The sequence below is a fragment of the Sminthopsis crassicaudata genome, chromosome 4 (genome assembly GCF_048593235.1).
Source record: "Sminthopsis crassicaudata isolate SCR6 chromosome 4, ASM4859323v1, whole genome shotgun sequence".
NCBI classification, from domain to species: Eukaryota; Metazoa; Chordata; class Mammalia; order Dasyuromorphia; family Dasyuridae; genus Sminthopsis; species Sminthopsis crassicaudata.
Genome location: NC_133620.1, coordinates 262,232,148 through 262,258,184, shown reverse-complemented (window position 1 = coordinate 262,258,184; position 26,037 = coordinate 262,232,148). Strand labels below are relative to the sequence as shown.

At 34.4% G+C, this 26,037-nt stretch overlaps 1 protein-coding gene across 2 annotated transcripts in view; it reads left to right on the top strand.

Annotated features, from left to right (window-relative positions):
• The window catches only part of LRRC1 (leucine rich repeat containing 1), a 160,515-nt gene that overhangs the window by 69,729 nt on the left and 64,749 nt on the right, over positions 1-26,037 (top strand). For both annotated transcript variants that reach the window (XM_074310636.1, XM_074310637.1), the window contains exon 3: positions 19,942-20,020. In XM_074310636.1, the coding sequence (XP_074166737.1) occupies positions 19,942-20,020 (79 nt within the window). The remainder of the gene's footprint in view (positions 1-19,941; positions 20,021-26,037) is intronic.

Here is a 26,037-nt window from a genome sequence, read left to right as displayed (position 1 = left end):
TGACACTTGTTAGTTCTCTGACCCAAGACAAGTCAAGTAAACTATGTGAGCTTCAAGGTTCTTAATCTGTTTAAAGGTGATCATAATAGCATCTACTTCCCAAGACTGTTGTAACAATAAGTTATAACACACTTTGCAAACTGTAAAGTGTTATTTGCTAGCTATTATTATTAGTTATCCAGTGTCCTTTTGCTTAGAACATAGTTGAGAGAGGGAGGGTGGGACTCCTGATGATTGGTAGAGAATTATGGATGTGCTATTTACTATTTGTCTTCCTAACTCTTCAACATCTGAGAACAAATTGGAGCCAACTGGGCTAAAGTATGAAGATATAGTTAGGCATAAGATAAGAAAGTACTTAGCAACTGAGTTTAGCTTAAGATAAATATGATAAAGTGCACTTACAGGGTTGTTCTGTGGAAAATATTTGACAAACATTATAGCACTATGTAAATGTGAATTTACAGAATCATTTTATACTTCATATGTCAGTCATGTCTGACTCATTGTAACTCATGTGGGGCTCTCTTGGCAAAGATATTGGAGTGGTTCATTTTTTTCTTTTCTAGAATATTTTACAGTTGAGGAAACTGAGACAAATAAGGTTAAGTGACTTGCCTAGAGTCACATAGCTAATTGGATTTAAACTAGCTTTCCTAACTCTAAAATCAGTGCTCTTTTTACTGGATCACCTGTTGTTGTTGTTGTTGAATGTTTTTAGTCATGTCCAACTCTTTTTTTACCCTCTCCTTTCCCCTCCCTCCCCCCTTTGTGGCTTTTCTAGGCATAGATACTGGAGTACTTTCCCATTTCCTTTTCCAACTCATTTTATCGATGAGGAAGCTGCAATACTTAGGTCCTTAGAAAATAAGTATATATAAACTACATATAAAATAAGTACTTAATAATTATGAGAGGGAAGATATTCCCTTATATCTGTTTATATGTTTGATGCATTGACCTATTTATAAGTTATCTTGTCTAGTTGAATGTACACTTCTTGAGGATTGGGAACATCTAAGTCCTTCTTTGTATCCCAAGGTTTGTCTCTTAACTTTTTGCCTTTTTACTGACTCATGCCCAGAATACTCTTCTTTCTTATTTCTGCCTAATTTCCCTGGATTTCAAGGCAACAATCCTACCTTCTGCAGTAGATTTTTCTTGATCCCCAGATCTACTAAAGGCAGCTAGAATGCCACTCATATAGCAGGCCTCAAAAACGTAGTAGTTGTATGATCCTAGATAAGTCACTTCACCTCACTTTCTTCAGTTTCTCCAACTGTAAAATAAACTGGGAGAAGAAATGGCCAATCATTCCAGTATCTTTACCAAGAAAAACTCAATTTGGATCATGAAGAATCAAACAGTACGAAAAAGATTGACTACCTACCAATTAATGCCTTTCTCTCTAAGGCTACCTTATTTCTAGATTTTTTATGTATCATATTTGTACTTGTGTATATAAATGCCATTTTCCTCATTGGAATGTGAACTCCTTGAAGATAGGGACTGCTTTTTGCCTTTGTATTCCCAGTGCCTAGCACATAGTAAACTTAATAAAAAGCTTGCTTGCTTACTGCCTCCTTTGTGCTTAATGGATGCTTGATTATTAATTGATAATAAGAATTGGAAGGAACAGGAAAAACTTTATATAGAAGGTAATATTTGAGACTATTCTTGAAAGTAAGGTTTCTTAGGGGAATAGAGATGAGGAGAGAGGACATTCCAGGCAGTGTACATGCAGTCTGTATAAAAGCTCAGACTGGGAGCTGGAGAGTCAATTTGGAAAAGTAGGTTTAAGCAAGTTTGGGAAGAATTTGTCATCCTGTTTGTCCTTTAAAAATTTCTCAGATTGACTAAGGATGCCAGGAAAAGACAAAGACAAATGTTGGAGGGGATGTGGGAAAACTAGGACACTAATACATTGTTGGTGGAACTGTGAATGGATCCAGCCATTCTGGAGAGCAACTTGGAATTATGCTCAAAAAGTTATCAAATTGTGCATGCCCTTTGATCCAGCAGGGTTACTACTGGCTTATATCCTGAAGAGATCTTAAAGAAGGGAAAGGGACCTGTATGTGCAAGAATGTTTGTGGCAGCCCTCTTTGTAGTGGCCAGAAACTGGAAACTGAATGGATGCCCATCAGTTGGAGAATGGCTGAATAAATTATGGTACATGTATGTTATGAAATATTATTGTTCTATAAGAAACAATCGGGGGGATGACTTCAGAGAGGCTTACATGAACTGATGCTAAGTGAAATGAGCAGAAGCAGGAGATTGTTGTACATGGCAACATCAATATTATAGGATGATCAATTCTGATGAACATGACTCTTTCTAACGATGAAATGATTGATGCCAGCTCCAATGATCTTGTGACAAAGAGAGCCATCTATATCCAGAGAGAGAACTATGGGAACTGAGTGTGGATCACAAAATAACATTCTCCTTTTTTGTTGTTGTTCACTTGCATTTTCTTTTCTTACTCCTTTACTTTCTTTTTTGATCTGATTTTTCTTGTGCAGCAAGAGAATTGTATAAATATGTTCAGATATATTGGGTTTAACATATATTTTAACATGTGTAACATTTATTGGATTGCTTGCCATTTAGGGAAGGGAGTGGGGGGAAGGAGGAGAAAATCTGAAACATAAGGCTATGCAAAAGTCAATGCTGAAAAAATTATGTATGTGTTTTGAAAATAAAAAGCTTTTAAATTTTAAAAAAGAAAGAAAACTGGTTGATTTTTTTTTTTTAAATACATGTCTTCTTGAATGGAATACAACATTCTAGATACAGTTTTACTAGGGCTAAATACAACTATTTACTTCCCTTATTCTTTACATTATGCTTCTTGTATTACAACCCAATATCCAATATTATTCCATTTGTTTGACTTTCATGAAGGGCACTGTCACAGAATGGATAGAGAGCTGGCCTTGGAATCACCACTTAAGTTCAAGTCTTCCTTGTGACACAGAAGAACTATATGACCCTGGGCAAGTTCACTTAATGCTCACTTACTACTAGTATTACACCAGTGAAATCATGGTATAGGCTCTATTCCCTATTCTTCTCATGTGTGTTATGCTACTCCTACATAAGTTATTGCAGATAATAGTATTCTCCATCAAAAGGATTGGTTTTATTGAAAGGGGAATTTGTTTTCTACTCTCATTTTAAAAACTCTATTTTAATAACACTCTAAGGGGTGTCATAGATTCAGTCATTGAGTAATCAGGTACCTCACAGATTATCTAGGTTTATAAGGTTTATAGGATTTTAAAAGTGAAAAGAACATCAGATTATCTAGCCTAACATTTTTTTTTTTTAATTTTAGAAATGAAACTTAAAAGCTCATATTTATAAAGGGTTTTAAGGTTAGCAAAGCATTTTATATACATTATCATTTGGTCCCCAAAATAGTTCTGTAAAGTAGAAAGCATTATGTTCATTTTACTGATTAGGAAAATAAAACTCAGAGAGGTTTAATGTTTTAGGGTCATACAACAATTCTTTGAGTTAGTATTTCAAACCATCTCTTCCTGACTATACCATTCTGCCTCTCTCACAGGCCTAGAGAGGAAAAGTAACTTATACAAGTAGCAGAGACAATATTCACACTTGGGTCATGGGATGATAGAATATAGCATTTGAGTTGGAAGAGTTCTCTTCTAGTCTATCTGGGTGTAAAGCAGGATTTTTTTTGGTAATATTCAAACTAGTGGTCAGCAAAAAAAAGGGAATTTAAATGGATGGCCAACTTATTGGCTCTTGTGGCAGGCCATTCCACTTTTGAAGTACTCTACACGTTAGGAAGATTTTCCTAATAAGTTTCATGATTTCTGTTATGCTTTGCCCCTCTCCTCCCCAATATATCATGATGTCTTCTTTCCCTTTAATTAGTATTCTAAGGCTCCTTCTTCATCTTTTGTTTTAAATATGGTTTCTCTGATTCCAAGTCTAGCCAATTTTTTATCTCACAATATTCCTATCATTCATTTTGCACCTGAAGCATACATCTCTTTCACAACATTTCTTCTTGGTTATCACCAGCTTCTTTGCCATGCATTATGGCTTTAGTACTCTCACTATGACTTACTCCCATTCACTTCTATTATGGCTTGTAACTCCCACATAGTACTCTATCTCCCATCTCTGCACCTTTGTACTGCCTGTCCATCAGGCCTGGAATGAGCTTCCTCCACAGTTCTACCATGAAGGAAACCTCAAACATCTGCCCTTTCCATGAAAATTTTTCTTATTCTCCCTAGATACAAGGACATTGCCTCTCCATATCTTACCCCCATTTTTCCTTATAGACATTTTGTATCGATCTAAGAAATGCTTATTTACACATGTGTTTCTCCAAATAGAATGTAAGCTCCTTGAGGGCAGAGACTGTTTAGTTTTGTTAGAAATAACACTCTTGACACTGAAAATCAGATATCAAGGAAATTTTATTAAAGAACAATCTTAAGAAATTTTCTTAATGTTTTCTTAAATTTGTGTTTTTCTCAAAAACCACAAGATTCTTTATGATTGGCTGAATCACCTGTGCCTTCCCAGAATTCCTTGTTTGCTCAAGGTTTCTATTGATTACTTAATTGTTCTGTGACTCTTAACCTTCTTTAACCTCTCACTTTCTGAAAATCTCTTGGTGAGTGGTACCCACTATCCCATCCTACACTACCTCAAAGCTTGCAACACTGTGAAAACCCAACTTTTCAGCATTTTTCATAATTTTTATTTTTGCATTCATAATATCTAACATAGTACCTAGAACATTTCAGTGTAATAAATGCTTGTTTGTTTATTGATTGATTGGGTGAATTGGGAAACTTGTTCTACCATTGAGGCATACATTATATCTTTCTTTCTTTCTTTCTTTCTTTCTTTCTTTCTTTCTTTCTTTCTTTCTTTCTTTCTTTCTTTCTTTCTTTCTTTCTTTCTTTCTTTCTTTCTTTCTTTCTTTCTTTCTTTCTTTCTCTTCCTTCCTTCCTTCCTTCCTTCCTTCCTTCCTTCCTTCCTTCCTTCCTTCCTTCCTTCCTTCCTTCCTTCCTTCCTTCCTTCCTTCCTTCCTTTCTTTCTTTCTTTCTTTCTTTCTTTCTTTCTTTCTTTCTTTCTTTCTTTCTTTCTTTCTTTCTTTCTTTCTTTCTTTCTTTCTTTCTTTCTTTCTTTCTTTCTTTCTTTCTTTCTTTCTTTCTTTCTTTCTTTCTTTCTTTCCTTTATTAAAGCTTCTTATTTTTCAGAATATATGCATGGATAATTCTTCAACATTAGCCCTTGCAAAACCTTGGGTTCTAATTTCCTCACCTTCTCCCAAGCCCTCCCCTAGATGACAAGTAGGCCAATATATACTAAGCATGGTAGAAATATATGTTAAATCCAATATAGTACATTGTGTTTTTAGACAGCTTAAATGGATAGCCAAGTTTTTCCACATCCTTCTATGGATCTGTCTTTGAGTCCAGGAAGAAAAAATCTTGACTTTCTAAACCCCTTGACCATTTCTCCCCCCTCCCCCACTGTGTTTCTATCCCTAGGCTCTAATCCAGTGCCTTGGACAGACTGTAAGCACTTAGTAAATATTTGTCAGATTATATATATGGGCTAGCAGATACTAATGTTATAATAATATATGTCTAAAAGTTGACAGATAAATGATTAATGTTTCCAATAAAGAACTAAGTATGATTAGAAAGTAGTATGATTAGAAATTTTTTTTTTTTTAGCTGAAGCAATTGGGCTTAAGTGACTTGCCCATAGTCACACAGTAAGTGTTAAGTGTCTGAGATAGATTTGAACTCAGATCCTTCTGGCTTCAGGGCTGGTGCTCTATCCACTGTGCCACCTAGCTGCCCCTGTGATTACAATTTTTAAATACCATCCCAATTTATGTGGATATCTGCTCCCATAAAAAAGTGTCACTTACCATTGATAACAGAGAGGTGAGCCTCTTAGGCTTACATTCTCTTAGTACAAAAAAATTTTGGGGGTGGGGAATTGGGGTTGTAGAGAACTCTTAAATTTGCCAGCATCATTGGTTTAAGTATGGAGTCTCTCAAACTACTGTTTAGATGAAAAAACTTTGGCAGATATTAAAAACAACAACAAAATCTGTTTAATTACTCTCTAATCAAATCAGTATATGAGATCTCAGACAGTTCATAGCCAAGCTGGGATACTGAAGTACATTTTAAAATTCTGGCTTATCAGTTGAATCCAAGTCAAACAATTGTAATTTGTGGTTTTGTGGTTTTTTGTTTAACTTCCCAGACACCTTTGGCATTTCAAGCAGCTTTTTTTCTTTTTAGCTTTTAAATCATTTAGGCCACTAAAGCAGATGTTGCAGGGACAAGAATTTGCATATCTAATTTAGATGATTATAAACAAATTGAACCAGATAATACAGCTAACCAGAGCTGTTGAATTTTTAATATGAGAAACAAGAAAGTTCTAGAGCAGAGGTTCCTGGAAGCAAATCAAGTCATCATGCATTATTGACTTCTTTTCATATATCAGGCACTATGCTAAGTATCAGGAATATAAAGAAAGACAAAAAAACAGTCCTTGTTCTCAAGTAGCTTAGGGTAGCTAGGGAGCACAGTGAATAGAATGCCAGGGCTGGAATAAGAACTCTTTCTGAGTTCAAATCTGGTCTTGGATACTTTTACTTGAGCCTGAGCAATCACTTAACTTTGTCTCAATTTCCTCATCTGCAAAATGAGCTGAATAAGGAAATGGCAAACTACTCTAGTATCTATTCCAAGCAAACCCCAACTAAGCTCATGAAGAGTTGGATATGACTGAAACAACTGAACAAATCTCATGGAGCTTATACTCTAATAGGAGGTGGGAATGGATTCTTATTATTTTTTGTATCATGGACCCCTCTGATAGATAGCCTAATAAAATCTTCTCAGGATCATGTTTTTAAATAAATAAAATAAAATACAGAGTAAATTAATTATGGCAGAATGTTATCTATCTATCTATTTATTTTAAAAAACAACACATTCACTAAATTTTTTTCTGCTTTTCTTATTTAGTGTTTTAAAATTAGAAATAACTATTATTTCATTAGATCCTTAAATTGAATCTTCAAGGTAGGTTCTATAAACTTTATTACTCATAAATTATTTAGAAATAACCTCCAGATAAGGAAAGTCAGATTCAGAGAGGTTAATGAGTTGATAAACTGTCACCAACAGTAAAGCTGACATTTAGATCTAGGTTTTCACTCTCTAGTCTTGCACATATTAGACATTAGTATTTGTTCAAATTGTCTAAGGTAAGTTTTCTTTCCCCTACAACACACCTTTAATAGTGACGAAGAGTCCTTATGAGAAATTGAAATTTTCAGAGAGACATTATTCCCTGAATTTTAGCTGTACTTAATTCCTTTTCCTTTTCTGTGGTAAAGAAGTCTACTTAGTTAATAATGAGACACTTTCTCTTTCTACTTCCTTTTTTCTTTGGTTTGGACCTGTGATTTTATTAATAGAGAATTATCCTGTGGAAACTTTCTCTTTAACCAAGCAGATTACCCTCATAAACTTAGAGAGCTTTTTCTTTCTTTCTTTCTTTCTTTCTTTCTTTTTTTTTTTTTTTTTTTTTTTTTTTTTGAGGCATTTTCAAGTTCTTTGATTTCAGACAAAAAAAGGAAAAAATATATATATTTAAATTACAACCTAAAATCCCTTCATTCCATCCCTTACTCTATTCCTTTTCTCTTCTCACTATCTCTATCCTTTTTTCTTATCTCCAAGGAGTTGTTAACAGACAATTCCAAAGTCTTGAGATTTAGGTGAAAAACTCAAATTTCACTTTAATCCTTAATCACTTGAATGGGTGTGACCTCTGTTGAAAGACCCTAGCTTACAAAGGCCAAGGTTTCCCCATATCATCCAGAGCCATCACCAGTCATCTTGATCTATGTCTTGCCACTGGACTCAGATGGTTCTGGAGGGGAAAGTGAGGCAGGTGATCTTGCACAGCCCTCCCTCATCTAAATCCAATTCACTTGCATGTCATGGTGTCCTTTCCCTAATGTCTTGGTCCTCTTGGACAACGAAGGACAAACTGCAACAACAATCCTATCCTAAATATGAGACCATCTCTGCCCTTAAGTCTAGTTAGGGACAAGTGTTTTATACGTTCTAAATAGGTAACAAGAGACCAAAAAGTGGTGAAGATGCTCTGACATCTCTGAAGACTTAATCAGGAATGCTAGGGTAGTCAGTGTATACTTCAATGAAGAAATTTAAATTTGGTTCTAGATAAGGTTTCTGTGCTGTAAGACTTCATTATATTTAGAGACTTTTTTGTTGTTGTTGTTGAGGACACATAGCTTAGGGATTAAATGTGTAAATGTTCACAGTTAGAATTTCTATTGTAAAATAACAAAGTTCAAACTCACATTCATTTTAATGTGGTAGCAGTATTTGAAAAATACCAGTACTTATTTTGGTTCTCATTGTAATTGGCTCAACTGGGGCAACTGTTCTTTTTGATTGTTTCTTGGACTCCTCTGGCAATCTGGTAAACCCTTTGGAGCCCTTCTCAGAAAAATGTTTTCAAATGCATAAAACTGAATACTCAGGATTATATTAAAATTAACTTCATCTCCATCCCACTCTCAGGCAAGCAATAGTTAAAAAGGGATATGTTTATATTTACATATATGTCTCTCTATATATCTATTTCTCTATTTATCTATATATGTCTCTATGTAGATATCTATATAGAGGGATATATATATATATATATATATATATATATATATGTAGAGAGAGAGAGAGACACACACACATAAGAGTATATTTATATATACAAATGTAGCTATATATGTACATACATACTACACATAAATGTATATACCCCACATATTCACGTTTTCCTGTCCCTGCTGACTCTTTCATTAAATTCTGCTCCATAACTTGGCTTACTATTATTTAATCTTCTCCTATCCAGGGATCCCTCCCTTGTCTTCTTCCCTTACCCTTTGCTTCCCTATCCACCCATCCCTCCCTTCTTATTTCTTTATAGATTTTGGAAGATGCCATATATGCTTCATGGTATATATGTATTATTGCCTGTTGAATCCAGGTAGGTTTTAATGCCTCTATTCTTCCTCTATCTATTCTTCTGTACCTCATTTGTATAACAATTACTATTTTTACCTTTATTCTGCCAATCTTTCTTTTGAGTTTACCCTATTGTTGATGTAAATATTAAACCCAAAGAATATATAATCCCATGTAAAAAAAAACCCAAACAATTTGTCCCTGTTGAGTTCCTTAAAATTGATCTTCGATATTGGCTCTTATATGTTAAATTTTCAGTTTAGTTCAGGTTTGATTGATAGAAAATCCTGAAAAATCTGCAAATTCATTGAATATCAGTTTTTTCTCATTCAAAATTATAAATAATTTTGCTGGATATGATGTTTTTAGCCATAGGCCTACTTCTTTTGCTTGTCTGTAGATATGATTCCAAGACCTGCAGCCTTTTTCTGTAGCTACAAAGTGTTCCCTGTTCCCATAATATGTTTCAGTGGTAAGCTTCTTTTTTCTTTGCTGATTCATATTTTTTTTAAATAATAAAGAGGTATTAGTGTAAGCACTTCTAAATGTAGGGTGAGGGGGGTGATGCCTCAAGCTTCCTTTCAGCTATTTCCTCTGGCCACCATTCTTGGAGTATCCCCGCTCCACTTCTTCTGCACTCATCAGGTGTTGGTTTCTTCTTGCCTGGTGTTCCTAAATAGCCGAAATTCACTGTCTTCCCAAACTCAAACTCCTATTTGATAAACACTTGGGGAAGTGAAAGTCTTTGTGGTTCCTGCAGAGGCTTCAGTCATAATCAGCTAGTCCAAAGGATCCCTACTGGATGTTTCTGTGGAGCTAGCCTGGAGGTGTTTGCACTTCAGACAGGTTAATCTTGGTCCAGGGTCTTTCTTCAGATCTTATTGGGTTGTACCTGGAAGACCCCTATTTGGTACCAAGTCTTTTTGGTTATTCACCATCCTATATTTGCCCTGATTTTGAGCAAATTTGTTCTATTTGTGTTGAAATCTGGAGAGCTTGAAATTTACTAACCTATTTTGTCATCTTCCCACAATCCTCCCTGGGAATTGGCATCTTGAAGGTGATCATGGAATTCAGTGTAGTTTTGTTCATTTAATTATTGGGGTATAGACTTCATGGTAGAAGTAGCACTGGAAATAGCACTGGTAATTCTGATGCTTTTCTTTATCTGTTTAAAATCTGCAGACAATGGTTAAGTTTAAATTCAAGCCTCAAAACCTAGGCACTTTGTAAAGAGGTTTTTTTTCCCCTTCCCTCAAATTACTATCTACAGAACTACTGCTGTTATATCTTCCTCCTACAGATTGTTCTCATCATGATCCATATCTGGGCATCCCTCATTCCCACCCACAGACATGCCATAGGGGCTGTTTAGATAGGAATAATGCTGATATCTTCAAAATTGAATTTGATTCCTGGGAGATTTCATGGCTGTTGAACAAACTATAATAAAGATTGGGTTATTTTTGTTTTTTGTTTTTTGTTTTTCCCCTGATCACAATTAAGCCATTTTTCCATTTACTCAGGAACAGCTGTAGTGGCACATGCCATGTTTTTTTTTTTTTTTGACAGTCCTTGTTAGTCTTTTAGCAGTTGAGCTGGGCATCTAACAGTTCAGTATGTGAAACTTCTTATTCCCCCAAGACTGCTTTGCACAGGAAGACCCTGATATACCACAATAGTAGATAATTCTGAAAGATGAAGAATGTATTTTCAAAGAAAGCACCCAGAATAAAAACTGATATCACTATTTTCTTCCTGAATCTGCCAGTAGCATTTTCACTGAACTTTTATTTCAGGTGCTTGTTTTAATTTTACACATTACTATTGAAGACATAAGTGGTACAGTGGATAGTGTGCCAGGCTTGGAGTCAGGAAGATTTTACTTCCAATACGACCTCAGCTATTTACCAGCTGCATAACCTTGGACAAATCACTTTACCTTCTTTGCCTCCTCTATAAAATGAGCTGGAGAAAGAAATGACAAACCACTTCAGTATCTTTGCCAAGAAAGTCCCTAAGAGTCAGATGTGACTAATTGGCTAAAGAACAACTACCATTGAGGGCACTGCCATCCTTCCAGTCATTCAGAATGGCAATCTAATTGTCGTCTTTGAATCTTTACTCACCTTTGTATTATCTTGAATGTACCCCATACTTTACTCAGTCATGGTACCATTCTACTGTGGTACAGGCTCTTATCTCCTTAAGTCTTAGTAGACTGCTGTTGGTCCAATCTGTAAGTCTCTCTCCACTTTAGTTGATCTTCTACTTCACTGTCAAAATGATCTAAACATGTCACCTCCCTATCCAGTGGCTTCCTGTCCCTTCCAGGATCACATATAAAGTCCTCTGGTATTCAAAGCTCATCATAATCTGCAAGTTTTTATTCCTCTCACCTTTCCTGTTTTGCACTTCAACATCTCTTATCCCTTCCTAGGTACTCTGTAATCCTCTGACATTAGCCTCACTTGATAGCTACACTATGCTCTGTCTTTCTGTTCTTAGCATTTTTCTCTGGTTATCCCCCATGTCTAGAATGATCTGCCTTCTCATCTTTGCCTTTTGACTTTCATGATTTTCTTAAGTCCCAGTTAAAATCTTAGTTTGAATTAGGGCTTAAATCCTTCTGATACTAAACTGTGTAAAAATGGGGAAGGCTCTTAACTTTTTTGTTCCTCAGTTTTAAAATGAAAATAAAGATGTCTCTAGTTCCTACCTCACAGAGATATTGAGGAAGAAATAAAAATGTATTAAGTGCTTCTGAAATCTTAAAGCATGATGGTGCTGCTATTGTTTTTATTATCATATGCAGGATGCTGAAGTGTTCCTTAAATATTCATTGAAGCATTTTGTACTATGTAGTTGACATTGAAAATAGCCAACACAGTTGGTGAAAACCGTTCAAGAGCACATTTTGTATTAAAATGGGATTTAATTTTTAATTTTCCCTCTTCAGACCTCCCTCTTTTCATTGGATTATAGGATTATGGATTTATAATTGAAACGGACCTCAAATACTTTAATCCACCCCCAACCCATTATTTTATTTATTTATTTATTTATTTATTCATTTATTTATTTAATGTGGGGAGTATTTTTTTGTTAAACATGTTAGAAATATATGCTAAATCTAATACATGCATACATATTTATACAATTATTTTGCTGCACAAGAAAAATCAAATGAGCCCCAGAAAAAAAAAATGAGAAAGATAATAAAATGCAATAGAAAAACAGCAAAAAGATCGAAAATGCTATGTTGTGAACCACACTTAGTTCCCACAGTCCTCTCTCTGGGTGTAGATGGCTCTCTTCATCACAAGATCATTGGAACAGGCCTGAATCATCTTATTGTTGAAGAGAGCCATGTCCATCAGAATTGATTATCATATAATCTTGTTGCCATGTACAATGATCTACTGGTTCTGCTCATTTTACTCAGCATCAGTTCATGTAAGTCTCTCCAGGACTCTTTGAGATCTTCCTACTGATCGTTTTTACAGAACAATAATATTCCATAGCATTCATATACCATAACTTATTCAACCATTCCCCAACTGATGGTCATTCACTCAGATTCTAGTTTCTTGTAACTACAAAAAGGACTGCACAAACATTCTTGCACATACAGGTCCCTTTCCCTTCTTTAATATCTCTTTGGGATATAAGGCCAGTAGAAACACTGCTGGATTAAAGAGTACTCACATTTTGATAACTTTTTAAGCATAGTTCCAAATTGCTCTCCAGAATGGTTGGATTCATCACAATTTTACCAATAATGCATCAGTGTCTCAGTTTTCCCATATCCCCTCCAACATTAGTCATTATCTATTCTTATCATCTTAGCCAATCTGAGAGGTGTGTAGTCAACCCATTATTTTAAATGAAGAGACTGAAGCTTATAGATGTGACTTGTCTAAAATTCCACAATAGGGGGAAGATTTAGGATATGAACGTGGGTCTTCTGACTCCAAATTTGGTCATCTTTAGATTGTTGTGTTAATATATTATTCTAAATGTCCATAAGAAAATAAAGCAAATGTGATAATTGCTCTTCATTGTTTTACTTCTACATTCAGACAAAAACTGTGGCAATGGTGATAAAAGTATTAGCTTTGAGGTCAGAGAATCCAGATGTTCTTTTGGGCAAGTCCCTAACATTTCTTGGGCTCAGTCATTTTATCATCTGATAAAATGTGGCACTTGGCTTAGATCAGGAATTCTTAATCTTTTGTGTGTCACAGAGCCTTTTGGCAGTTGAGGGAAGGCCTTGGACCCCCTCTTACGAGATTGTTTTTAAATGCATAAAGTAAAACATAGGATGACAAAGGAAACCAATCATGTCAAAATAGTTATTAAAAACAAAACTAAACCAAGTTCATTGAGTTCATTAACAACCTTAGTACTACACTATTTCAAAGTCTGATTCTTTTTGTACAGCAAAATAACTATTTGGACATATATACATATATTGTATTTAACTTATACTTTAACATATTTAACATGTATTGGTCAACCTGTCATCTGGGGCAAGGGGTGGGGGGAAGGAGGGGAAAAGTTGGAATAAAAGGTTTTGCAATTGTCAGTGCTGAAAAATTACCTATGCATATATCTTGTAAATAAAAAAAGATATATATAAAGAACTCCTAGTACTAGAAGATCTATGTTTCCTTCCAGTACTGATTTATTTCATTTCATTTTAACAAACACTCATTAAGCTCCTACTTTGTGCCTTGGAGTTACAAAATCAAAATAAAAAGAAAATTGTTCCTGTCTTGAAGGAATTTTTGTTCCCCAAATACTTTGATTCTTATTTGGGTTACTTGTCTTTAGAATGCCTTAGAAATAACTTTAATATGGTGGACTTACTATTTCAAGCTCAGCTTGGTTTACTAAATGCTCAGCAACGTTGACACCAAGTTTGCGTAAAGAGAGGAGGATGACTTAAAGTCAATCCAAAGTCTCCTGGGCTTTGATACCCAGAAGGGAGAGTCACAGCTGATACAACAAGAGAGGGCATACATATGGTTGTGTATGGGGACTAGAAGAAAATCAAAGAAAATAATTTTTATAAATCATGTATCTACAGCTGGAAAGGATGACATCGGCCATCTAGACTCATTTTTGTCATTTGATATCAGGAAAGTACTAACAGGAAAAGGAGACCAGCATGAAGTAGGTGTACACTTCAATGCATACAGAACTTGAGAGGGAGACTGTATAAAGGCGACATGTTTTAGTTAAAGATAGAGACACACAGATGTACACAACACACACACACACACACACACACACACCAACAGAAAAAGAGGGAACAGGAGGGAAAAAGGGAAGGAAAAAGAGAAAGAAACAGAAAGACTAATAGTGATAGAGACATTCACAAAGAGACCATTGGAGAGAAGTAGAGAGACAGAGTGAAAAAAAAGAGGATGAGATAAGGTAAGAGAGATAGACACAGACAGACAGGCAGACAAACAGATGTGAATTCCAGTTCTGCTGACCCTCATCTGTAAATGAATATATGGATACTTCATCTATCTCCCTTATTAGGGTAGTGTTTTGTAAATTCTAAAACTCCACTTTTAATTTTGTTAGTAGTTAGTTTTTATAGTAATAGTAATAGTAGAGAAGACGATCTTGCCAGAAGTGGACACTTGTCTTGCTGTGGCTCAGGGATACTTTTTGTCTTGTTGCATCATTGGACTCTATAATGTTGGGTATTTGCTAGAAAGCATAAAATTCCCCTCAATGTCTTAATCATAATTCTTTGTTTACCTATTGAAGTAAACATTGTCTTTATCATCTGAAGATTTATTAAATATTTTCCTTATAACATCCTTGTCATGTAGGTTAATACATTTTTATTCTCTTTTTTTAATTGATGGGGAAACTGAGGCAGAGAAGTTAAATGAATTGCCTAGTGACTCAGTTTGTATTAGGTTTTTCAACTACTATTTTTTGACTTCAAGTACTCTATTCTTTTTACTGTACTATCATGCCTTAGATTTGTATGTAATAGTTGCAGATGTGTGTATATGTGTGCATTCAAATATAGTACATTATGTATGTATGCATGTACACCCAAGTTTTTGTTAATTTAAGGCATTGCTAATTTGGAATTTCCCATTAACTCAGGAAATTGGGTTACAATTTATTTTAACACTCAGAGGAGGAGCGTCATTCTAGGCTTATTTTCCAATACTCAAAACCAGCCAAGATTCCACATAAATTGGATGAAACTTATATTGTTGTTTTTTTTTTTTTTCCTAATCACACTTTTCAATATTGCTTTATGATTTTTTTCCCCTCACATATGTTAAATTGTTAATGGATTTAAGCTTGAGATGGTGTCCTTCTCCTCCATCCTCCAATGTCTTATAAATATATAGTTGAGTTAAATCCAAATATTAAATGTCTTTGTGATAGATGCTGTGATGGGAACTATACCTGTCCTTTTCATTTTCTAATCTAGGGCTATATGTGACAATTCTATTAGAAACTTATTATGGCTATTATGTACCAAACACTATGCTAGATCCCAGGGAAACTAATAAAAAAGGACACAATCCCTGCTTTCAAAGAATTTGCATTGTAAGAACAAGAGGAGAGGAGAAGTGTAGATACAGTTACACAAGTGAATATAATACAAGTTTGAGTATGAGACAAAGAAACTTTCTAGCGAAGTTTCCTAAGAATGTTGAGAGACTGAGTATTTTACTTATATGGAAATTAGACCAAGAGACATTTGAACAAAGCCTAAATTGTTCAGTTTCGGGCAATCTAATCCAAGAATCTGTCTCCACCCATACCTGTGTAGAGCATTTAGGATTTCCCCAATTTAGATTAGATTCCTGGTAAAGTTGGGTGGGAGACTGAACTAAATTAAGAATGTTAATTCAATCTTATTATCCCCAATGTCCTCCAAAGACTCAGCAATCTACAGGCTTCTGAAAAAATTGTGGTCCTAATTCAAGAATGGATCATTAATATGAGGGAGAAATAATCATTTCTCTCAAAAGACAACTCACAGAATCTTAAAGACCTCATAGTTATTTAGTTCTACTCATATCTCAGAGGAATCTCTATACTTACATACCTGAGAAGTGATCATCCAGATCTCTTCTTAATAAGTCTTCTAGTGAATAAGAACCTAACACTTTCTCAAGCAATACTTTATATTTTTGAATGGTATAGTGGAAAAGAATTCTGACTCTGGAGTCACAAGACCTGGTGTTGTTTATTATCTGCATAATCCTGGGCAAATCCTTTCTCCTCCCTGGGCTTTGGGTTCTTCATCTGTAAAATGAGAGGGGTGCACTAGATTACTTCTGAAGTTACTTTGAACTCTTGGTTTATGGGCTCTAATTTTCAGGAAGTTTTTCCTGACATCAAGCTTAAATTTGCCTCTTAGCATCTTTTGTTTCTTGTTCTTGCGTTCCTCTTGAGTCAAACAGAACAAGACTAGTTCATCTTCCATGTAAATCAGAGAAGTATGCAGAGGAGTAATAAGGCTTGAAAAATATGGAATAAAGAGCTCAATAAATAATTCAATTAGTCAGATTTTATTATAGATGTCAATTCTGGCTATTATTATAACTAAAATCTCATATGAAAACAGAAGGACCTGTAAAATGTCTTGGAAATAACATTGGAGTGAAACCATCTGGCTTATGAATTTTTCAGTGAAAACTTGTGTAATATGTTTGAAATTAGTTGTGTGTTTCTGGTTCCAATTTATGGAGAGAATTGCTTTTTTTTGTTCCCACTTCCTTTTAAAATTGTCAAATTATGTTAATTTTGGTGTTTCATTCAAAATTAAATATAGGATATATAGTACCATTTAGTACTGATATTGTAGAAATGAGGTTCAATTGTTTTTCAGTTGTGTCTAACTCTTCATAACCCCTTTTGGTGTTTTCTTGTAAAAAATGAGGGAGTTTGCCATTTTCTTCTCCAGATCACTTTACCGAGGAGGAAACTGAGACAACAAAGTTAAGTGACTTGCCCAGGTTCATATAGCGTCTGAGTGTCTGAGAACAGATTTGAACTTATGATGCCTAGCCTTTTATTCTGTCCACTATGCCCTTTAGCTACCTGTAGGAAAGAGGACTTTTGTTTAAATCCTATCTCAGATGCTTATTCTTTTTATGACTTTGGGAAGTTACTTTTCTTGGGTTTTTATTTGTCAAGGAGCAAACTAGATGATTTCTGAGATCCCTTCAGGTCTACATGTTATGGTTGAAAAAAATGATTTCATTTATATATCATATGAGTGGGTGACAAGGGATTAAAGGCAATTGTAACTATCAGTTTTTGAGTAAGAGAATAGCGTAATGAGACCTGTATTTTAGAAAAATCTCTTAGGAACTTGTGGGAATGTATAATAGAGAAGAGGGAGAATTGAGTCAGGTGAAGGCTATTTATTTGGAAGCTCTTTCCTTGATCTGGGTGAGAGACTATAAGAGCTTGAATTAACATTTGGTGACTTTATGAATGGGGAGGAGATAGATTTTAAAGATGCTTTCGGAGTTCAAAGGCACTAATAAAATTATCATTCATAATGAGTAGAAATATCTCTTTAGTGATCTGAGGACCCACCTGAGAATTGGTAATGATGGATGTAAGGAAGTTAGAAATGGAGATAGAAGAGATCTGAGGTAGTGAATATGAAATGGATTGGGAAAGGATCCCTATAGATGTATAGAGAAAACTAGAGAAGCCAGTAGGCAGAGATAGAAGGAAGGTTCTAAGCTAGAGGTTCTTAACCTGAAATCTGTGAATTTTATTTTTAAAAATATTTTGATAACCATATTTAAATTCAAATGATTCCCTTTGTCATCATTCATATTTTATGTTATAATTAAAAAAAAAAAAACCAAAACTTATTCTGAGAAGTGATCTTTAGGCTTCTCCAGACTGTCAAATGACACATGAGAAGGTCAAGAATCCATTGGCTAGGACATGTTTTCTTTGGGAGATAGGAGTTTGGTTAACAGGAAGAAGAGAGAAAAAAAGTTTGAGTGAGAAGTGAGACAGGTAGTCCATAAATATTGTTAAGCAGCAGTCAGGGATCTTCTGTAATTATGGTCCATACAGTTGTAGTAAGTAAAATCAACTTTTTCTTTCTTCTTTTTGTTTTAGATTTCCCAATAATAATTTTATTTTTTCAAGTACATGTAAAAATGGTTTTCAACATTCATTTTTGTAAGACTTTGTATCCCCAATTTTTTCTTCTTCCTGTCTTTCAATCCCCTCTCCTCAAGACAGGAAAGCAATCTAATATAGGTTAAACATGTGCAATTGTTTTAAATATATTTCCATATTTGTCATGTTGTGCAAGAAAAATTAGACCACAAAAAAAGTGAAAATACTATTCTTCAATCCACATTCAGTCTCTATAGTTCTCTTTGTGGATGCAGATGGCATTTTCCATTTCAAGTCTCTTGGAATTGTCTTGGATCACCAGATTTTTGAGAAGTTGAGTTGCTATAAACCATGATTTTCACCTACTAATGCTCAGTTAATTGAGATGGTGAGGTAATCAAGGATGACGATTCCCTACTCAGAGCAGCAAGGAATTCTGCATAATATCTAGTAACACATAAATATTCATCATGAGCAGAAGGAGGGATGAAGTTTGGATATGAATGTGAGTGAAACTAGAATGAGATAAACACTGGGGAAAAAAGCAATGAATCAGTTGGATACAGTGGTGAAGGTTGAAGAAGAGTTCTAGTATGACAGTAGTGGAACAGTTCTAATAAGAACAGAATTTCAAAGTTCAGGATCATCACAATAGAAATGCTAAGAGATAGTGAGGGATGTTAAATACTCTTCATAATTTAGCCCTTTCCTACCTATCTAGACTTATGACCTATGACTTTTTACAACTTCCTTACATTGATATTCTAGCTTCCTTGTTCCACAAACCAAAATTCTATCTCTTGGCTCTGGATGTTTTCTTTGACTGTCCTTCTTTTCTGAAATGTTCTCCCTCCTCATCTCTGCTTACTGACTTTCCTGGTTTCCTGTAAGTCCCAACTTCTAGAGGAAGCCTTTCCCAATCCTTGTATCTCCCCTTTCTTTATACACTATTTATCTGTATATAGTTTGTTTACGTGTGTGTGTGTCTGTGTGTTTTCTCTGGGTGTGTATACTTTTTGTTTTCTCCTCCATTAGATTGCAAGCTCCTTTACAAGGTCAGTCTTTTCCCTCTTTTTTTGTATTTCTGGTTCTTAGCAAAGTATCTGGCATCTAGTTGGTACTGAGAGGCCAGTGTATCCTTTCCAGGGTGTATCTAAAGCAGGGAGATGAGGAGAAAAGGTAGTTTTGGGGGTTGAAGAGGCTGAGGAATTTTGTGATCTGGTTATTAAAGAGAGATGCCTATATTAATGTTGAATTCTCAGAAAATAATGACAGAGGAATGACTGGAGAGAGACTGTGAGCCTAGCCTTTAGTAATTTGGTAGAAATTGCATGATACCAGGAAAAACTTATTTGGCTTTCTAATTTAGTTGCTTTACCATGTTAATGTTTAGCATATCAAAAGTAAATGTACATTATTGAAACGAAATGCCAAGAGACAACTTTTAGAAATATATGAAAATGTCCTAGCAAAGAAAATTTATTTAGATGATTTTTGAAATAATTCAATTTTGAAAATCCCAAATTCCAGCCATTTAAAATATTTTAGTTCTGGTATCAGTTAGTAGGAAAAAAAATGTAAAATGCATTTTTTGTTTTTCATTTTACTCAATCCATCCTATGCTGAGGATATATCATAAGGTCTTGTTAGCTGTAAAAGCAAATGATAGTTATTTTCTTTCTTTTTTTTTTTTTTTAAACAGATATTCCTGAAATTCCAGAAAGTATCTCATTCTGCAAAGCACTTCAGAGAGCTGACTTCAGTGGAAATCCATTGACTAGGTGAACTGTCTCTTTTTACATTAATGTAACTAAGTTAAAAGCCAAATAAAGCTAAGATTATTTTTGTATCTTGGTAATGCATATATTGGTTAATGTGACAGTTTTCAATCATATCAGGGTCTATTGACTTTTAAATCATTTTTATAAATAGCATTTCACTTAGCACATGCCAAATGGAAAGGAAATAGAAAAGGAGGCTGTTCTATTGATAGAAATTATTGAAATAGAAGAAAGGAGGAACATATGGTAAGGAGAGTAGAGTATATGTTGGGAAGAATCTGTGTAAGGAATTTTAGTAACTTGCAAAACCTACACTTAGAAATGGGAAATAAGTATATTATATTTTATGTTTTACTTAAAAATTAATCAGCAATCTTTGTGGAACAAATGTGCAAATGGGAAGGAGCCAGTCTTGAAGGAGGGAACCATGTAACCCTAAGAAGATAGAAGACATGATTCTTTTATATATATATATATATATATAAATATTTTAACATAGTTTAATGAATTTTTAGCATTAAAAAAAAATTTTTTTTTTTAAATTCTAAATTCTCTCCTCACTCCAACCCTGTCTCAATGTCTAAGAGGGCAAGCAATTTGATTTTAGGTGATACAAATACATTCATGCAAAACATATTTATATATTTGTCATGTTGTGAAAGAAAACACGGACTCTCCCTATTGTTCCAAAAAAACATGGAACAAAAAAGTAAAAAGTAGTTGGTTTTTAGTCTTCATTCAGATTCTGGAGGTGGATAGCACAAATCCTTTGGAACTGGAAAATATGATTCTCAGTCATAAGGATTTTACTATGCAATTTTTAAAAACTAAAAACCATCCATTGGCCGTTTCTTTAGGTTTTCTTATAATTTAATGGTGAGTTTTCCTTAACTTTTAAAAATGTTATTTCCTTATTTAAACAATCCTCCAGTGTTTTCATTGGATTCATTTTTTCTCTCCCTCCCACCCTTGTTTGATTACCAGCAACCTTCAAGTTGGTCTTCCTGGGGGGAAGCAATTGATGAGACAGTAAGAACTATCTTGAGGCCTTCCTGGAATCCTCATCTTACTTTTACTAGTAGGAGACAAAGTGGTGAAGAAAGATGCTGGGATTTATGACTTGAAGGCTTGGTACTCCTCTGACCTTGGCCAAGTGACTTGATTTCTGTTTCTATTTACTTATTTGTGAAATGAAGTGTTTGTTGTGGACCTCTTTGATAGCCTGGTAAAGGTTATAGACCCCTTCTCAGAAGAATGTTTTTAAATGCATAAAATGGAATAAATAGGATTATGTAGGAAAAAATACGTAATTATAAATATGTACATTATTATTCAGATATCATAAATATGTACATATAAATATCAAAATATTTTTTTACAAAGTATATAGATTCCAGTTTATCTCTATAGCTCCCTTTTAGTATTAAATTTCATGATACTATTATTTCAGGACCTTGGTTTCCTCATCTTTAAAATGGGGAGAATTGGATTGCAACTAATTTAAGGTTCCTTTTAGATATATAACAGTTCAGTTCAGTGAGGTTGGCAAGAACCTCCATGGCATCCAACCTTAGCTTTAAGTTACCTTCTTGTAACTCCTCCCCATTAATCCTGATCTTGGTCTCTGAGACCACAGAGAATAGACCACATAGAAGATCAAAGACTTCACTTGACAGGCTTTTATATATCTGAAGTTAATAATTACTGACATTTATATAAATTTTAAGGTTTTCAAAGTGTTTTATTTTTGTAGTCTCATCTGAATCTTATAGCCACCTTATTAAGATAAACTCTAAGGATTTTATTACCTATTTTACTGTTGAGGATAACTGAGGTTTAGAGATTAAGTGATTTGCCCATGGTCATGTAATTAGTAGGAGCAGCAGGATTTGAATCTTGACTCCAAGGCAAACTCCCCTAGGAGTCCCCCTATGACTTTATTACTGAGGTACTAGGCAGGTCAATGTAAATAATCATAATCATCCTCATCATGAAAAAGTGTGGTAAGATTCATAAAACATATGTTAATACATTTGATCCTCAAATAATCCTGTAAGGTAGGGGGTATTATTACCCCCATTATATAGATTGAGGAAACAGGTTTAGGGAGTCTAAATGTCTGAGCCACAATCATACTAGTAAGGTTTAAGTAACTAGTAAAACTAGTAAAAGTTCTAAGGCAAGATTTGAATTCAGATCTTCCTAACACCAAGTCCAGCACTGTTCAGTGAACCATTAAGGTGCTTCACATATAAAAATAAATAACTAATCTTTATGTAGTAGTATCAGGTTTGCAAAGCACTTAATATGTTTTCTTCTTTTATCCTCAGAACAACCTTGGGAGATAGGTGCTTCTATGATCCCTAGTTTATTGGAGGAAGCTGATGCAGATAGGTATTCAGGAACTTGCTCAGGCTCACAGCTAGGAAGGACTTGAGGCCAGATGCCAACTTAGATTTTCCTAACTCCAGTGTATATATTTGTTTTTGGAATAGTGACCGAACCATTGGTTATTTTTCAATAACAAATAATAAATCATAGGCATTGTGATGTAACTTTGGGTCTCTTTCAACTCTAAAAGTTTGGGACACTTGACTTTTCTTTTTCTCAAGTTTGTTGCTTCACTGATTTGAGGTAGCTTGTAAGAACAAGGAGAGAAGAGTCTTTTCATTTATTCTTGGATCTTTGCCTCATGATACCCAAAATCTCCATCATCTGTTTTCTCTTCATTTTCTAATTCCATTTAAAATCTGATTACATTTTTCTTAAGCAGTGAAGATGGTTTGCTATGATTTTAAATATTTTAAAAATTAAAAATAATTAAATATCTCAAGTGGATTAAATTTGAATTTTAGTGGAGACGTATTAATGCCTAGAAGGAAAGTTTATTGAGAGTAAAAGGATTTTTTATTTTGCCAACTCCTGGAGGTACAAATACATAGAGGTAGAGTGGAATAGTGGCTAGAGAGCCATCTTTAAAGCCAGGAAAATGTGGGTTCATTTCCTACTTTTGAAACATACTCTATATGATTGGGCAAATTGCTGCTGGGATCTACTGAGTGCCATAGCAGATTAAAATGTAATTGGGAATGTTTAACAAAATAAGTGAAAATAAAATAAAAAATAAAGATAATGTTAGTTTTTCTAAATCAATATTGCCTTGAAGGGATCTATTTCTATATGAGTTTGACACCACTGCTCTTGTAAACTGTCTTGGATTATAAATTGTAGAGAAGGTGCTATGCTACTATATTAATAAAATTTTAAATCCAGTCTTATTCTCTGTTTTCTATCAATTTTCTGATTTCTCTCAATGACTAATGTGGATAATTTACCATTATTTAAAATATGTGAAGTTGATACTTTGGATTTTAGGGGCTATTTGTAGATGAAATGTAAACTCCTTGAAAGTAAGAATTGTTTTTAGTTTGTATATATTCAACTATCCAGTACATAATGTCAGGTACAAAGCAAGTGTCTAATTGCTTATTGTTTGGTTTTTGATTTTTGGTGGTTTTTAATTGTTGGAATAATCAAAATTTCTCTATTCTCAAGTGAATCAAAATAAAGTCACTTTATGCCCTTGGATGAATTGCCTTTCCTGTTGGCTTTGCTTTTTACTGTTATGTGTCTTTCCCTTTTTCTATCTTGAGAAGGTGTTACTGTCATAGTGACAGTCAGAAAGCTGCCTGTTATCAAGTGTTTAAGAAAATGCTTCATTTGGTAGTATTGCAATAAAAAGAGAAGTGACCCTAGAGTCAGAGGATCTGGGTTTAAAGCCTGGTTTTGCCACTTTTGATTGATGAGGTCCTGGATCCCTAGGAGGGGTTAGCGTAGAAAAAAGTACTGATAAGATTACTCCTTGATGCAAGCAGGGAAGGGCACTAATGTGGATCAATTCAGCCTTAAAATCCCACCCTCCACAGAGGTCTTGGTAATCCCACATCTACAAATAGTCCCTAAAATCCAAAGTATTAACTTCACATATTTTAATTAATGCTAAATTATCTACATTTGTACTAAACCCCAAACACATTGTGATGATAGAGTTAGAGCTGAAAAAAGGATTTTAAATTAAGCCCTTGAGTCCAACCTCATTTTATGGATGAGGAGAGATCACATAGATAGCAAATTTTAACCTTGTATTTGATATGACTCCAACACCCTGCTACACAGAATGGTCATTTTGTAACTCAATTTGAACTTTAGTTTTCCTCATTTGCAAATAACTAGGTAATTTCTAATAGCTTTTCTAACTCTAAAAGAATGATCTATGAAGAGTTTTTCACAGTGAGGTAGAAATGTTAAGTGTTGGTCTTCTCTGTTTCTCATCTCAACAATCTTATCTTCTGAACATGCTCCCTAAATTATCTTCTTGAAGCATAGATTTGATCATCCCTCAGAAACTTTCAATTGTTCCTTTTAGACTGAGATATGAAATATAAATTTCTCAACCTTGCTTATAAGTCTCCCACCATTTATCTCCAACTTCATTTTCCAAATATTTCTTGGTGTTCCTTCTCTTGCAATTCTCTTCATAAGCACCAAATTTGACTCAAGATTATCTCTTTTTCTTTCATGTTTTTTTCATAAGTTTTCCTTCTGTGACTAGAATGTTGTCCTTCCTCACTTCTCTCTTTTCATTGTGTCAGATTTGAAGCAGGGACTATATATGCAGGGAACTGGGAATGCATTAATGTCAATGCATGGAGATATTGTGATTTTTTTTTTTTATTGAATGGAAGAAATACTTTCCACTAGGTCAGATCACTCTCTTTATAAATTGTACCTTTAGAGAATTGTCTGAATCTTAGAGAAATTAAATGATTTGCTTGGGTTCAGCTAGTAAATATCGGAGATTTGTTTGACATCAAGTTCAGGCCAGGTTGTCCACCTCTCACCCAATTTAAGCTCTTAGAGGTCTTGGACTGCTTTTAAAAATAAATCCCCTTACATAGTTTTCAGCACAGAGGAAGTACTTAACAAATATTGGTTAAAATGAATTATATGGTGAAATAGAAAGAGCACTAGATTTAAAATTTGGATTATTGGGTTTGGATTCTCTTTTGTTTTTGTCATTAACTTGACTGTGGGCAAATCAATTCCTTTTTCTAGTCCTTGATATCTTCCTCTGTAAATAATGACAGTTGGTGGAGGAGTGAGAATTAGACTAGCTCTTCTTTAAAATCCTTCCAAGCCCTGAAACTGTTATTACATGAGTAATTTTTTTTGTTTTAATTAGTTAAGGTCATCATTTCAGGTGTTATAAAAATTGCCCTTAAGAGAGTTAATGAATGAGGTATGGTGTCAAGAAAACAGGATGTGCAGTCAGAAGACTTGGGTTGAAGTTTAAACTCCAACTCTTAAAACTATATGACTGGAATCAGATCATTATATTTCTGACGCACAGTAGGTGAATAATGTTTCTTGGCGAGAAAAAGTATTTTGGAAATTGGAAAGCCTTACCTATAGTCAGAGTGACAAGTTCTTAAAGAATTTCTTATTTTACTTTCTGTATTTTCATTTGGGGGGTCAGCTGGTGCAGTGTTTAAAGTTCCTAGTTTGGAGTCAGGAATAATCCTTGATTTCAGATCTGACCTCATCTATGTACTTGCTGTCTGACCCTGGGCAAGTCACATACCTCCATTTATCTCAGTTTCCTCAGTTGTAAAATGAAGTGGAGAAAGAAATGGTAAACCACTACAGTATCTTTACTAAGAAAATCCTAAATGGGGTCACAAAGAATTGGATTGAAACTGAAAACATTAACAACATCCAACACATATTTCATTGTAATTAGCTGTATTAATATGAAAAACACTAGTGTTAGTAAAAGGTTTTTTTTTTTTTAAAGTGAATACTAGAGTATCAGCATGATTTTCCTCAAGAGTGGTTTTTTTTTTTTTTTTTAATCACATGTTGTTTTATTGGAAATAAGGACTTTTTAAGTAAGCAAACTTCCTAAGCAAAAACAATGGAATTTTTATGGTGTGTGTGTGTGTGTGTATTTTTCCTTT